At 41.7% G+C, this 16,371-nt stretch overlaps 1 protein-coding gene across 2 annotated transcripts; it reads left to right on the forward strand.

Moving 5' to 3' along the window:
• Positions 1–7,680: 7,680 nt before the first annotated feature.
• thbs1a (thrombospondin 1a) lies at positions 7,681–16,259 on the forward strand. Of its 2 annotated transcripts, none has more exons than XM_030718407.1 (22): positions 7,681–7,838; positions 7,932–8,018; positions 8,253–8,812; positions 8,919–8,997; positions 9,111–9,200; positions 9,295–9,404; positions 9,714–9,839; positions 10,210–10,306; positions 10,428–10,601; positions 10,697–10,873; positions 10,954–11,127; positions 11,215–11,495; positions 11,585–11,803; positions 11,910–12,017; positions 12,434–12,593; positions 12,696–12,814; positions 13,143–13,377; positions 13,483–13,710; positions 13,797–14,068; positions 14,162–14,259; positions 14,361–14,500; positions 14,596–16,259. In XM_030718407.1, exons 2-22 carry the CDS (start codon positions 7,955–7,957, stop codon positions 14,601–14,603), a joined length of 3,519 nt encoding a protein of 1,172 aa, XP_030574267.1. In that variant the 5' UTR covers positions 7,681–7,838; positions 7,932–7,954; the 3' UTR covers positions 14,604–16,259. The 2 variants fall into 2 exon arrangements, with proteins under 2 accessions (XP_030574267.1, XP_030574268.1); XM_030718408.1 differs by having other exon boundaries at positions 7,935–8,018.
• The last annotated feature ends 112 nt before the right edge of the window (positions 16,260–16,371 follow it).

Genomic DNA, 16,371 nt, shown 5'->3' on the forward strand with positions numbered 1-16,371 from the left:
GCCTCTGACTGGAAGAATCATCACAAGCGGTCATAAATTCAAAAGGGCCCTTGTCTTTATCAAGCACAAAGAAGATAATAAACAGAAGCTACTGTTATTAATTAGTTTCTTCACTGAGAACCTGACAGAAACCGTTCATCCGTTTCCAGGAGAAGAGCTGTGGAATGACTTCAGATGGCACACTCCCCAGAACACGGTGGACACTTACCATACTCAGCCAACTGTTTTGAATTGGCAGTAAATACTCCAGGGTACATTTATGGACCCTAAAGGTGATGCCAAAAGGAGAAAAAAAGAAAAGCTCTAAGTAAATGCAGTAGAATTGTAAGAGTGCATGCATCAGTCTTCACATGAAAGTCTCAGAACGGGGACAACATGCAAACAAATAGAGAAGGGTAATATTTTTACACTATATCAAAAAAAAGACACATGAAGTGTCAAAGTTTTGCATATAGATGTTAAGTCATGTGAGGAATAAATTGATCATGTGCAGTCTGAGCCGGGGATTCCACAACAAATGAAGCACAAAGTGGTGATCTATAGCGTGAGGCGAATCTGGGCAATGAAGCGTTTTGAAAATATTAAAATCCCACCTGGTTCTGTTCAGCAAAAACATGTGTAAGAATGTAAGGAATTCCAAAAATAGGACAGCTTTTTCCTGACACTCCAGGCTTTTATATCATTAAAAAAAAAGAGAGAGAGAGAGAGAAAGATTTTAATCAGCTGCAAGCTTTCACCCTGGAAATTGGAGAGGAGCAACACTGCACTTTAAGGATATTTATTTATTTAGAAATAAATAAATTACTATACCATAAACTTGTGAAGTTTACAGCATAGTAAATTGACTTTCATTAGTTGTCTTTGAAGTAGGTCAGTCCCGACTTGTAAAAGGAACATGAATGCACCTGCGCACTGGTGGGTAAAGGGATGGAGATTGATGTCTTGCTCCTGCCTCTGGGCTCGATCCTCTCTGATCTTTTCACCTACATAGTAAAGAATGTTCATTCCACACCTGACCTGCGTATTCCGAGCATGTACTCAACTTGATTTTCAGAGCCTCTTTTCTCAAAGCGCACGTGAGTACATCTCACCACGGGATTGCAGCAGGTCTGTGTGAAGCAGTTCCACAAACACACACGTGAACTACGGATTCATGCATGTGCAACTTTGCCTTCCTGAAAATTAAAAATCATATTTGACAGTGTCTGATTTCCATATTGCATACTTCCAGCTGTGTGATGCTTGTGGATCCTATTATATTTATTAACAAAATTGTGGTTTCTTTTGGATCTCCACTAAATTTTAGCATGACTTTATCTGTCTAAATTTTGTTCACTTGGCTAACATCTTTAGTCAAAGATAAGGAATAACTAGGTCAAGAGTCACTTGAAGGGGTCACTTCTGTGGGCAAGCTCAGTGCTCAGTGGAAGTGAACACCTTAGCAGTTCTCCGTGGGTTTCTATCCAACTCCATTAGGTTACTTTGACAGAACTAGGCCTTGTACTTTATCAGAGGCCCATGATGTCATGGGAAAGACACTGGCTGCAGAGCACTGAGCTGTCAAAGACTGTTCAATATCTGCGGAGGTAGACATCAGCATGAAGGCGTTTTTGCCTCACCTGCTTGCCTCCATTGAAGGTTGTTACATTGGAAGTTTAATATCCTCGAGGGTTGACATGCTGAAACACTTCCTTAAATTTGTGGCGTGGGCCAAGGAAAGCAAACTGATCTGGAAGCTTGTGCATGTGGGAGGATAAAACAGTGCTGTTAACTCTCGGTTTGTTCGACACAGCCCAATGCACAAAAACAATCAAGGAGATATTTTCTCTTAAAAAAAAAAAACAGTTTGGCGCAGCTGGAGAAATGGGCTCCAATGGTGCTCTTTGTGAAGAATTTGACTGTGTTCTCTTCTTATTCATATTTATTGTTCACATAAACTAAAACCTCATCCACGTTTTCAAGTTGGTAATATTTTCAGGGAGATTTTGTATTTCAAACTAGAACCAAGTTTATGGTCTTTATTAGTATCCAGAAGGATGATAATGCTTTAGGACTGCCCAGCCTTGTGATTGACAAGTCAATTGATAAGTCAGGTCCACCTGGATGATGTAGCGATACATGAAATGCTCAGCTTGAGACTTCACAAATCAAACTAAAGCCTAAACGTCTTGAAACCTGCAGGTCATGTTATTTGTCCTTATTTGTAATTCCACTAAAATACTCCAAAAGGCACCAACAACACAGACACGGTCCGTTCAGTGTCTTGAATTAGCGGAGCTGAGGCCTTGCTGTCAGTCAAAGCAGCCACGCTCCTGACTTTAATCCAAAATCCCAATGGGTGCATTATAAAATAATCATCCATCCTGCAGTTGTTATGAGATGAGGAAGTATTTAGAGAGGTTGAGCATTTGGGAGTCTGACTTGCTTTTTCAGTCTTATGTGTTGGCTTTATTCCAGAGGTTGCAACTGGTTGCTCCTTAAGCAGTTATGCTTGATGCTTTCACAGCAAGTGTAACTGCCTGGTGTATCAGGACTGACTGGGGTGCGAGGTATCAGGGAGGGTTAGGGTTTTGATATATTCCTTATTTTTAAAGGTCTAATATTAGCTGTCTAAAACCATGCACAGAGCACTCTTTTTGTATTGCCTTAAGGTGGACCTGTTATTAAGAAGTATAACTTGTGGTCAAACTATTTTGATACGCTTTCCAAAAAGTCATTATCCATCTGTGTGGCCATCAGAAACTCCATCCTGATGGGCCTCAAGGTCTTTCACAAACCAAACAGTCTCTTGTTCTTCTACCAAAACATCTTTAACATTCCTGGGTACAGCGCTTGCAGCTAAGTGGCCGATGATCTGTCAGCTCATCAGTCAAAGGTTTGCATTTAGCAGCGCAGCAGAAACGTTATGGCACAGCAGCAAACATTTACCATCATCACTCACTGAATGCAAAGGGCTGCTTGGACAACTCGCACGCAAAAGAGCAGCACGACTGACTCGGTGTCCATCTGTGAACGTTAAGAGAAGACAAGTTTTCAGAGCGCCTGTCCAACATAATCAGTCTCTGACATCACTTGCCGGAATTGTGCAGGGTCACTGCAACCAATTAATCACTTTCTTCCATGCAGACATCCAAGGATGAACTAGCTAAATGCCACCACAAGGACATCTGAATCCATCAGTGGTTCTTTGCAGTTTTGGTGTTGAGCATATCAGATTCCTTGTATGTATATCAAACCTATTGATCAATGGTGTGTTATAATTAATGCAGAACCCTGGGAAAATGCTTAAACATGCAATATTTTCTAGACCACAGACGGAACAGGTTCTTATAACTTTCTGTTTCACATAATATCATTTTTGTCAAGCTCGAAAGCCACCGGTAATATCCATATTTCCTTCTTTCATCCCTCTGAGGCCAAGCGTGGATTACTATCAATGATTTACAACGGCCAGCTTGTCCAAGTCATTTTAGTCTTCTGTCTTGTTCCAAAGACAAAACAGCTGAAAGAATTAAAAAAAGAAAAAAAAGCTTAGTTTGGCAACATACATCGAGCTCTTTTCATAAATATCTTTGATTCCCAGATTTCCTTGGAAGAGCCTTCAGCCACTCTGTAAGATCAGATTCTTTGTTAGTATCACCAAAGTGTGTTGCATGCAAAATCCAATACACACCTGATGACGCACGATTGAAAGATAATTATCAACACTTAATCATCTTTTCCTACGAATCATTGGCATTGCTCTCCTACATGCCCTTTCCATTTTATTTATTCCGATTTTTTTTTTAAATAAATAAAAATTGAGTGATTTTCACAATCTTGCACCCCTGGACAAGTTTTCCAAAAGATATGATAAAGGAGATGAATGATACATTCAACAAGGCGTGCTTGCCAAATAAAAAGTTCCTAACACACCCTCATCTGTCAGAAACAGTGTTTTTAATAGCGTATCTTATTCTGTGGTTAAAAAAACAATTATAGCTGCAGGGGACATTAAAATGGACTGTGCCCAGGCCAAAGCTGGTATTTGAGGCTTGATGTATTAGTCATAGTAAGTTTCTAGTAAAAGCCTCTACCTGTCAATACAATACCAGTGATTTGCTGCGTCATACATTGCCCAACATCAGTCCCATAACCTGCCCATCATCAGATGTTGAGCACGCTGTTCCCATCCTGTCATAAACACATAGTGGATGGAAAAACCCCACAGCAGCTTGTTCAGCTTGGAGTGAATCAACAATAGAGGAGAGTTTTTAATCCAACCACAAAAAAAAAAAAAAAACAGCTCAGATTTAACATTTAGTGGTTAGAAAGTATTTAATATGAAGTCAATATGAAGTTTTTATTCTTTTAGAGTATTTGCTTCTAAAAATGGGATTTGCACTTATCTCTATTATAATGATGCAACTGTAATATGACCAACAATTGCATATATTGTTCATCATCCATTCATTTTCTTAACCGCTAATCAAACCTATTCCAGCTGACATTGGGTGAGAGATGCAACCACAGCCAATTTTAGAACCTAACATGCATATATTTTAAATGTGTAAAAAAAAAAAAAAAACCCTCACGGGTGCATGAAGAACACACAAATGCCACAAAGATAGGCTGAGCTGTTAGTGCTAACCACTGCAACGCCATGATTCCCTGTGTTATGACATTTTAAGAGCTACGGTCCTGCGAGGGGCTTTAGCTTTACTTCATTCCTCAGTGCTGTAAACGCTCTGAGACTGTCTACTTTTACTGCATTAAAAGTAGACAACCACAACTAGACATGATGAATTTGTTACCGTCTTGTCATATTGTATTCATTTTGTTATTATTATTATTTAAACTGCGGTGTTTTAGGTCGTGTTTAATCTCTTCCCACCTTTTGGGGAAAACAAAGTAAATCTAGGTTTTCCTTTAATTTGTCGCCCTTCAGTAAGCATGTTACTATGCGGTGATAAGTTTTGATGTTACCTGACATTTTCACCTGTACGCTCAGATTACAAGTCATCGCTTCTCCGTTGTATGCATAAAGTGTTGTTTCATAATACCGACTGTGTTGCCATAGAGTTCTTCCTGCCTTTGTGTCCTGCGTGTATGCGTCATTAGTTCTGATGTGTTTGAGTGCTGGACTGCCTGTTGCCGGTGTTAAGCCTACAATAACTACAGAGTCAAATTTTCTGTTAAATCAGACCTGCCTCACATGTTCATGCACATTGTGGAAATAGTGCCTGATTACCATCTCTCTCGTGTCGGGATGAATTGGTCTGATCCATCACTGACCACTATTGCTTTTATAAACATTTGACAATTAATAAGATGTGCCAGTCGGAGCTGGAATAAAGAGCGAGTGCTTAGAGAAATATCTTGTCCTTTCAGGGAATAAACTATCTGTGACATTCACACACTACTCACCAGGGTAACTGCTGCTACTCGTGCTATCTGTACAAACCTGGAGTGTGGTAGGTGGTTTACTGAGCATTTACATAAACACAGATCTCTGGACAAGCCCTTCCTAGTGTTTTAAATATTAAATGCAAAAGTTATTTGGAACTCTGTGTAATTTGGTGCAAAATGAATGAGCAAAAAAAGAGATATATTTATCCAGTGAGGTAGAAATAGAAACAGCAAATGTGGAGTAGTTTTGTCCATGTGGGAAAAGAGCAGATAAAATCAGTGAGGTGATTAAACACAAATGAACGCCCACCCACGGATCCATGTATCTGAGTTTCCCCAGTTTGGACGAAACTGGGTTGGGAATACACTCGGAGTAAACACTTGCCATCTATGGGCTGTTTCCGTTTTGGCTCAGCTTACTGAGTATTCATCAGTACTTTGGCACAGTCTTATCCCACACTATGACCTCACAGACACGCCCACCAGTGAGATATGTCCAGTCACACCTACCTATGATATCTCCAAAATTCTTTTCCATGAAACCAGAGACTCTTGTCCCATCTTAATCCCGTTTCACATCCCTGAAGCCATTTTCCACTTCAATAACAATTTGACCTGTAAAACTCCACTGTTGTCTTATCACCTCCTGTAGTCTTATGTTTCACTAAGGTGAGTAGTACATGCTGTAAATCCTGTATGTCACAGAAATGCCAGCAGTCATAAAACTCTTGCATTCCTGCGGTGTGTTTACACTGGCCGCAGAACAGGTATCCAGATGTGTCTCATCACAATCAGAACTCCATAACCTATCTCTAGACAGCAGCTCTATTTTAGAATCAAAGTCATCACAGCATGCAGACGCCTCAGTGCTCCCTCGTTTTTCCAGAAGGCTTTAATCTCTGTCATACGCTCACTCGCTTTCCTCAACTTTCCCGTTTGCATCCTCAAGTCTGCAAGAGTTAGTGGAAAATAAAGCCAAATACAACGAACTGTGAACAAATCTCTGTCAAGAGAACTGTCTTTACTTGGTGGTGGTGTGGGAAAGACAAGACGGAGAGCGAACAGGAGGCCGCAGGCAAAAAGCTTTAACCTTTAATGTGGTGGACAAAGGTGATGAGGGTCTCATGCTGTCTTAACAAACTTTTTGTTTCCAATATTTGCCTTTTTTTTTTTATTTGCCATTGACATTGATGGAACTGTTGAGCTAGTCATTTCAATTAAAAAAAAGACTAAATATCCTAGATAAGGCACGAGTTGGAAACCACAAGACACAAGCACCAATTTCTACATAATACATACATATATATGTCATAAAATACTCTATTTAAAACAAAAGAAAATACAAATGCACTTATATAGGGATTTTCTTCATGTAACATTAACATACAATGTGGGTTAAATGGATGTGCAACTCCATCATTTCCCCTATTTTCTCCTAGAGAAAATATTCTATCCTAAGTATTCACAGCATTTACCATTTGCCATTTTAGTGCATGGATTACTAATGTATTGTATTTGTAATAATAAAACCCTTTCCAAATGTGAAAACAGGCTTTTTCCTGGACGGCCCTTCAAATATTTTGTTTTCCACACATCATTGGTACAAAGAAATTCAGAGATGAGATTCTTCCAGCATACCTTTCACTCCCCCAGACCAGCACACTTTATTCGTTGCTCAGTGAGTCCCCTGGCGGCCACCATAGTAATAACAACATAAGAACTAGGCAGACTTTTTACCCAGTATGAAGCGTGTAATAAATAAGTATAAGCTCGAATTAACACGAGTGTAGGGTATGGAATATAATTTACTATTTTATATGGCTTTTAAATCCATTCATAGCTGGTTTTGTGTTACCGGTCTACAGAGATAATTGGCCTTTGAGTCATATTCAATCAAATGAATTCTTTATCCCCAGAAAATGGCATTTAAATTAAATTAAGACTGTTTGAGGAATAATTAAACTTTTATTTGACCGGAAACGACCAAATCTTGGCTTCAGCGCGTGGACGAAATACTTGTCCGATGATGGAAATTCTGCTCAGGAATGCATTTTTCCCTCCTCTGTGTGTGTGTGTGTGTGTGTGTGTGTGTGTGTGTGTGTGTGTGTGTGTGTGTGTGTGTGTGTGTGTGTGTGTGTGTGTGTGCGTCTCGGATATTCCTCTGACTGGCTGTGAGGTAAGAAAATAAGTCCGTCCCTCTCTCTCTCTCCTGATTGGTCCAGATTGAACTCAGGAATGTCCCAAAACTGTTTAAATAGCACTTATATCGACCTGATAGATCAGTAGAATAAGTGGAAGCATCAGAATAAACGGGAGCTTAAAGAGACTATCCACTATTACTATCCACTGAGCTTCTGTTAGAGCTGAAGGAGGAGAACCAGGATAAATAACAGGACAAGCAAGGACCTTTTCTCTTTATCCTGCTTCCAGCGGTGTTTTTCATTTTTAAGGTTTGTAGATAAATATTAGCCGATTATTTGATGTTTTTAATGTTCAGATCTTGTCTGGATATGTTGGGTAACTCTGTTATTCTTTGGTTGCAGTAGGGTTCACTTGAGGTTTCGAGATGATGCTGTGTGGCATCTTTTTGCTCTTGATGCTTTGGAGCTGTGAGGGCGCACGACTTGCAGGTGAGAATGGAAAATGTGTGTCATTGCTCGTTCACCTGTCATTTCGTATTAAAAGGAATCATTTCTGTGTGGAAATTTTTCAGCTTATAGTGACAAAATTATAATTATAGTGATGGTTTATTTTTACGCTTAACGTTATCGCCTGTTGCGTTTGTGGTTTTCTTTGTTTTCTATGACCTGTCGTTGTGAGAGGGGAGGAAAAGTAAATGCTGCTGTTCTTTTCTTTGACCGCAGAGAGTCGGGATGATAACAGTGTATTTGACTTATTTGAATTGGCCCGGGTAAATAAGAGACAGCATGGAGTGAGCATGGTCAAAGGCGAAGATCCATACAGCCCCGCATACAAGGTCCTGAATGCGAACCTGATCCCCCCCGTCCCCGACAGCGCCTTCAGGGACCTCCTCGACTCCATCCAGGCAGAGAGAGGTTTCCTTCTCCTGGTCAACCTGAAGCAGTTCAAAAAATCCAGGGGCAGCCTTTTGACCGTTGAAAAAACTGACGGGTCCGGGCCCGTTTTCGAGATTATTTCTAACGGGAGGGCGAACACGCTGGATTTGGTGTACTCCACGGTCAACCAGCAGCAGATCGTGTCCATCGAGGATGCGGATTTGGCCACTGGACACTGGAAGAACATCACCCTGTTTGTTCAAGATGACCGGGCGCAACTTTTTGTCGGCTGTGACCGGATCGATGATTCAGAGATGGAAGTGCCAATCCACAAAGTGCTGTCCCAAGAGGTGGCAGACACTGCAAGACTCAGGATTGGAAAGGGAGCTGTGAGGGACAGATTTAATGTAAGCGTTGTTGTATTTATTCAGAACTTAATAACAATACAAAATAAAATTCAATCTACTATATTTTGTCATTACATAATTGATTTAATTTATAATTGCTTTTCAGGGAGTGCTCCAGAATGTGCGCTTTGTCTTTGGTACCACTCTGGATGCCATACTGAGAAACAAGGGATGTCAAACTGGAGGTAAGTCTTAAAAATACATAAATAAAACAACAGTAAGGTGTGCATATTATTAGACTTTCTCATTATGCTTCAACCAACAAAAACACATTTGTCTCCCCTCTTTTCCCCTGCAGCTGTCCTGACTGATGTCATGACTTTGGACAACCCAGTCAATGGCTCCAGCCCTGCCATTAGGACTGATTACACTGGCCACAAAGCCAAAGGTAACACCTGTCTTCCCCAAAGAATCAAATCTTTGTTGCAGCTATAATTTTAATAGTTGAGAAAATTCACTGGACTCCTCTTTCCTGTGTCCAGATCTGCAGTCTGTCTGTGGCTTCTCCTGTGAGGACATCGCCAGCATGTTTAAGGAGCTCAAGGGGCTCAATATGGTTGTGAAACAGCTGTCAAAGGAGCTGCAAATAGTGGTAAGCTCAAAAGGCAATCGGGGTGTTCTCTTTGTCATCATTCACTCCTTCTTTTCCTCTGCTTCCACTTATTGCATTCCCAGTGCGTAGCCACTTGTCGCTGTAATGGCTCATCCCCAGCCAAGTCCTTAATGAGACCCATATGAATACACAAATATGTTTGGCTGTCAGCGGCATTTGCACTGCTTCGCTAGATTCAAGCAATGTCTTAATCACGTGTTGGTCAGTGATTCATTTGTGCTGGAACCTTGGCAAAGTGAAAGTTTTCCATCCTGAGTAACCCCCTTTCTGTCTCTCTCTTTCCCCCAGTCTGAGGAAAGCCGAAACCTGAGAAATCATTTGGAATTCCACAGAGGAGATTGCATCCACAACGGCATCATGCACCGGGACAAAGATGAATGGACTGTCGATAGCTGCACCGAGTGCACTTGCCAGGTAAGCATCATCACACCTGCTGGAATGCAACCATTAAGCAAAGGCAGGATTGAGCTGAGGGAAGCCATAGCTGCACTTCCTCCATCCCAAGTCATAATCGTGTTTACGTTATCACCTGCCTTTATAATCACCTTGCTCCTGCCTGAAAGCTATCAACAAAGCAGCATGGGGCTTTTTAACTACAAGCCACATCTAGTGAAGGCTGCTCATGGGCTGTGTAATGAGTCAGGGTGTTCAGTGAGGATTATGTTTTGTATCAACACAGTAGGAGTGTCATGTCACTGATAAGCCTGGAATAGTACCAGCAAGGCCTTATTTTTTTCCTGCTAACTCATTATACTTGTACTAAGTAACATTTTCCTTTGTCCAGAACTCCGCTACTGTGTGTCGCAAAATCACCTGCCCTCTGATCCCATGCGCCAATGCCACTGTGCCCGACGGAGAGTGCTGCCCTCGCTGTGGAACACGTAGGTTTTCTTTTAAAACTGATGGACTGATTGTGACTTTAATCTGATTTTCTTCCTTGATGACTTTCCACTAAAGAAAAAAAACCCTCATAATTTATGCCTCCCCTCCCTCCCTCTACAGCCAGCGACTATGCAGAAGACGGCTGGTCCGCCTGGTCTGAATGGACCCAGTGTTCGGTGACTTGTGGCCGTGGCATCCAGCAGCGCGGGCGCTCCTGTGACCGCATCAACAGCAAGTGTGAGGGCACCTCTGTGCAGACCCGTGACTGCTACCCGCAGGAATGTGACAAACGCTGTAAGTTGCCAAACATTCTTAATGATCGTATTCTTATAATACATTTTTCCCAGGTCGGGAACATGACGAATTAATGGCGTATGCATTGTTCACAGTCAAACAGGATGGAGGCTGGAGCCACTGGTCACCTTGGTCTTCCTGCTCTGTGACCTGTGGTGAGGGGGTCATCACTCAAATTCGCCTCTGCAACTCCCCCACACCTCAGATGGGTGGCAAGGACTGCGAGGGAGAGGGACGTCAAACCAAAGTCTGCAAGAAGTCGCCCTGTCCTAGTAAGTAAATGTCACAACTTAAGTATAAATCACATAATTTATTCAGGGCAAAAAATAAATATTAATTTTTTATGTCTTAGTCAATGGAGGTTGGGGACCTTGGTCACCTTGGGACAGCTGCACTGTTACCTGCGGTGGAGGAGTTCAGACCCGCAAACGTCTCTGCTCCGACCCGGCCCCCAAATATGGTGGAAAGGACTGTGTTGGCGATGCTGCTGAATCTCAAGTTTGCAACAAACAGGAGTGCCCTATTGGTAAGCATCTAAGCCTTATTAGCCTAACATAAACTTAAGGCACAATCCAGATCACCATTCTAAGTTACAAATGCTTTTTCTTCACAGATGGCTGTCTCTCCAGCCCGTGCTTCCCTGGCACAAAATGCACCAGTTTCCCAGACGGCTCATTCAAGTGCGGCAGATGTCCAATTGGCTACACAGGGAACGGCGTCACCTGCAAAGACATTGATGAATGCAAAGAAGTCCCCGATGCTTGCCATACTCATAATGGAGTCCATCGTTGTGAAAACACAGAGCCAGGTTACAACTGTCTTCCCTGCCCTCTGCGTTTCTCTGGTCCTCAGCCTTTTGGAAGAGGTGTGGCAGAGGCAACTGCTAAAAAACAGGTTTGGATTATTACTTACTCATTTTTTATTTTCCTGCTTCTCTAGCAGCTTGCATTGCTTTTTTTTTAATCATCTGTAATTTTCTTTAGGTTTGCGTTCCCCGCAACCCGTGCAAGGACGGAAGCCACGACTGCCATAAAAATGCAAACTGCATCTACTTGGGCGTCTTCTCTGAGTCTATGTTCCGCTGCGAATGCAGGCCAGGATATGCTGGGAATGGACGCATATGCGGAGAGGACAGTGACCTGGATGGATGGCCCAACACTGACCTGCTGTGTGTGGAAAATGCCACTTATCACTGCAAGAAGGTAATCCAGACCCCACATGGACAAAAATATACTAGGCTGTAATTACCCATCTGTGCTCTATTATTGCGATGATTGCCTGCTGAACTTCTCCATTGTTTCTTTATAGGATAACTGCCCCAGCCTTCCCAACTCTGGCCAGGAAGATCATGACAAAGACGGCCTGGGTGATGAATGTGACCACGATGATGACAATGATGGGATCCCGGATGATAGGGTGAGTAATCACAGCAGTTTCTCTTTAGCCGCTAACTGTGCTTTCCTCGGAGACCAGACATAGTAATCAGCTGTAGCCATCCTTCCTCTGGGCAGTAGGAATGTGAAGTCCTCACATTTGTGTGCTTTCCCCATAGAAAGTGGAAAGTAAGTAGCGCAGGAATAGTGTAATATAATTTCTGCATAAACCCCGAATTGAGGACGATGTGGCTTGTTGCCCATAATTCTTAGTGTGGATTTGGAAAGTTGGGCAAGAAATATGCAGTGGTAAAAATCACCAGTGGAATATCACATTCCAGTTTGAGTAAGAAAAAAAAAAAAGGAGTCTGGAAGAGCAAAGTTTTGTTCCTATAAATATAACTTCTCTGACTCGTGACCCATTTTAGTCATTAAACTGAGATCTCTCTATTAATTTAGGACAACTGCCCAAGAGTGTACAACCCCGCCCAGTATGATGCAGACAGGGATGATGTTGGTGACCGCTGTGACAACTGTGTATTTGAAGCCAACACGGACCAAACAGACACTGACAACAACGGAGAGGGTGATGCCTGTGCTGTTGACATTGACGGTGATGGTAAGTAATTTCTCCATATTTGGTCCAACTTTCCTTAACCTTATTTTTATAAAGCATTTGCCCTGTTGTGAAGACTAAAATGAAATTCAAATCTCTCAACAGGCATCCTGAACGAGAATGACAACTGCCCGTATGTTTACAACGTGGACCAGAGAGACACTGACAGGGATGGTGTTGGAGATCATTGCGATAATTGCCCTCTGGAGCACAATCCTGATCAGGTAGCATCATCTTTCACTTTTACTTTACAGCTATGGGGATTTGCATAGCTATCTCTGACTTTGTATTATACAGAACTTTCCTCAGAATGCTCCCTCTTTTTTTCTTTTCTCTTCCAAATTTGAATGAAAAAGAGTTTAAAGTTGTTGAAGTGCAAGGACACTGCACATTTGTCTGGAGGGACATTGCTTGCATACCTGAAAACAAGGGGCTGCTTTTGAATCACATCCAAAGCAGCACCTCTCATATCGAGGCCGGTGAAAAACAGAAGAGGGAATTATCTGAAGTGAGCGCGAGTGGCTCATCAAAAGGAATTTTGTTCTTTCGCAGATTGACTCTGACTCGGATCGCGTGGGAGATAAGTGCGACAACAACCAGGACATTGACGAGGATGGTCACCAGAACAACTTGGATAACTGCCCATACATTCCCAATGCAAACCAGGCAGACCACGACAAGGATGGCAAGGGTGACGCCTGCGACCATGACGATGACAATGATGGCATCCCTGATGAAAAAGACAACTGTAGATTGGCATTTAACCCTGATCAGCTGGACTCTGATGGTAAGTCCATTTCTCAGTTTGTAGTCCTACAAAACACCAGTGCCTTTTATAAATCTTTGTTCATAAAGCATTTTTGTGATTTTCATGTGCATATTTTTCTCTCAGGTGACGGACGTGGGGATGTGTGCAAAGATGATTTTGACCAGGACAATGTTTTGGACATCTACGATGTGTGCCCGGAAAACTTTGCCATCAGTGAAACCGACTTCCGCAGATTCCAGATGGTTCCTCTGGACCCCAAGGGCACCTCCCAGATTGACCCCAACTGGGTGGTCCGGCATCAGGGCAAGGAGCTGGTGCAGACTGTCAACTGTGACCCCGGCATTGCTGTTGGTATGTAATATACGGACAGACGTCTTGCTGCAATGGACATAAAGTGGTAGCAATTTGATGCTAACCCATCTTTTAATTTAATTCAGGTTATGATGAGTTCAGTGCAGTGGACTTCAGTGGAACATTCTTCATCAACACGGACAGAGATGATGACTACGCTGGTTTCGTGTTTGGCTACCAATCCAGCTCACGCTTCTACACAGTGATGTGGAAACAGATCACCCAGACATACTGGTCCGCCACACCCACAAGAGCTCAGGGCTACTCTGGGTTGTCAATCAAAGTGGTCAACTCCACCACAGGGCCTGGTGAGCACCTGAGGAACGCCCTGTGGCACACTGGAGATACCCCAGGACAGGTGAGCACAGATGAATTGACTCAAAGTTTGAGACATAATCTAAAAAATGTTTTGAGACTTTTCTCATTTTAATGATTTGCAAATCATTTTCAGGTGCGCACTCTGTGGCACGACCCCAAGAATATTGGCTGGAAAGACTTCACTGCCTACAGATGGCATCTGACCCACAGACCCAAGACTGGACTTATTAGGTGAGACAAAAACCCCAGAAAAATGCTCCTTCAATCAATTATAACTGCATAATTTATATTAAAATTACCACGAGCTCCACTGACTGTATTTTCTTTTGCAGAGTGGTCATGTATGAAGGCAAGAGAATCATGGCTGATTCCGGAAACATCTATGACAAGACCTACGCTGGCGGGCGGCTAGGCTTGTACGTCTTCTCTCAGGAGATGGTTTACTTCTCAGACCTCAAATACGAATGCAGAGGTAAGCACGCGAGCGACGGTCAGATGCATTTGAAACCACCTGCCATCACCTTGAACTTCATTCCTAACATGTTTTCTATCTGCCACTTCTTTCAGATACATAATCGGACCGCAGAGCCTTTTAGAAGAATTTATCAGTATGAAACAATAAAACGAGACCTGGATGAACTTCTATTTAACTCTTTTCCTTTGAGAAATGCACATTGGAGGTATGAAGAGCAAGTGAGTTAAAATGAGGTAAAGTGACCTCAGGAGCATAAGCCAAATGAAAGTTAATCCTGCACCACTGCACCAAACACAAATTTTGAGCACAGCTCTGCTCAGAAGACGATTGGCTCTCTCACTCTGTTTGCTCTGATCTGCATTGAAAGAGGGCCACATTTTATTGCTTTGCACACCTGAACTGTTGTCGGTATTCCTCTGTGGATGAGGATGAGGGACCAAAGGGAAGAGTGTTTTTTTGTATTTTATTTTTTGGTATTTTTGAGCATTAATATACATCTGCTGTGGACTCAGAGATACTTGTTTCAGTATGAAGAAAAGAGTAGGAGAACTTTGTTAATTTTGGGGGTGAGATTGCCCTTTGAAGGAACTCTTGAGGGACCATGGACAGTATGGACTGACTGTTACTATCAAAGAGAGTGAATGCTATTTGTGTGTTTGTGCATTTGTTCCACCACCTGATAAGGATAGTTATTAAGATAACTGAGTCAAAATTTGATTTTAATCTCTTACGGCGACCCCTTTTAAAGGCACGTGCATGTATCCGAGGCGCAGGGCTGGCCCGAAATATTAGTTTTCTCAGGAAAGAGCACTAGAAGAAATAAGAAGAGCACAAATTTCAGGACAGCACAGGGCCCCAAAGCACGCACACTGCTTTGGAACAGTAATTATGAGCAAATATAATGTTGATAACTAATATTTACTGAACATTTCAAGGGACATAAAGAGCGAGGGCCAGTCTGTTTCCTAAGATTATTGTAAGTATGGCTGTTTATGGCTTTAATTCTTGCTCATTTCTCCACCTTTATATGTCAGCAGCAACCCATTCCTAGAAAGTGAAATCAGGATCTTTTAAAGATTTAGAATTACTTCTGACCAAAACCATGAGAGAAAAAGGAAAGCATCACTTCCACCACCTCGAAATATTCCGCTTCTGCAGTGTGCATGGCTGGTGTGCCTGAGCTTGTGTGTACATTTCTGACAATGGGAAAAAAGGAAACCCTTTATGTACAAATATTACCTCATTAATTCTTTTTGTATTGAGGCCAGCAATACACAAGAATCACTTGTCTAAGCAACAGAGTATAAATTGGTTGGCTTCTTTATTTTTTCTTTTTTTAAGCAAGACTTTAGTATCATTTATATGCTGTAAATAAGATATTTTTGTAGCTGAAGAAGCCCAAACAAGAACGTAAAGGATTAAGGAAATGTTGCCTTGACTATGTTTTGCGATATGTATTTGTGCAGTCTTGATAAATTATTATATTTGTTGTATGTTGAGGTTATTTGATTTGTGTAGATATATGCTATTTAAATAATTTATCTAGAAGCGTAGCCTCATATGGAAGCGTTTCTGTCTGTATAAACTCATTTGCACACTGACACGAGGATGTCTTTGTCATTTTGGTTATTTTATTTCTTTTTTTTTTTTATATTAGTGAAGCTTTTCTATAAACATTTGTACCATAGTTTTTACCCAAAGTGCTGTTTATACTCCTACCTGTTCTTTTATAATGTCAAATGAACAATAAACGCTACAGGAAAAAAAAAGTTCCAGGGTTTCTTGGTGTCTTTATTTTATTTTATTTTATTTTTATTTATTTTTTTGGGGGGGGGGGGGGCAAACAGTTAAATACTTGAAAAGCTAAA

Source organism: Archocentrus centrarchus, chromosome 22 (genome assembly GCF_007364275.1).
Source record: "Archocentrus centrarchus isolate MPI-CPG fArcCen1 chromosome 22, fArcCen1, whole genome shotgun sequence".
NCBI lineage: Eukaryota > Metazoa > Chordata > Actinopteri > Cichliformes > Cichlidae > Archocentrus > Archocentrus centrarchus.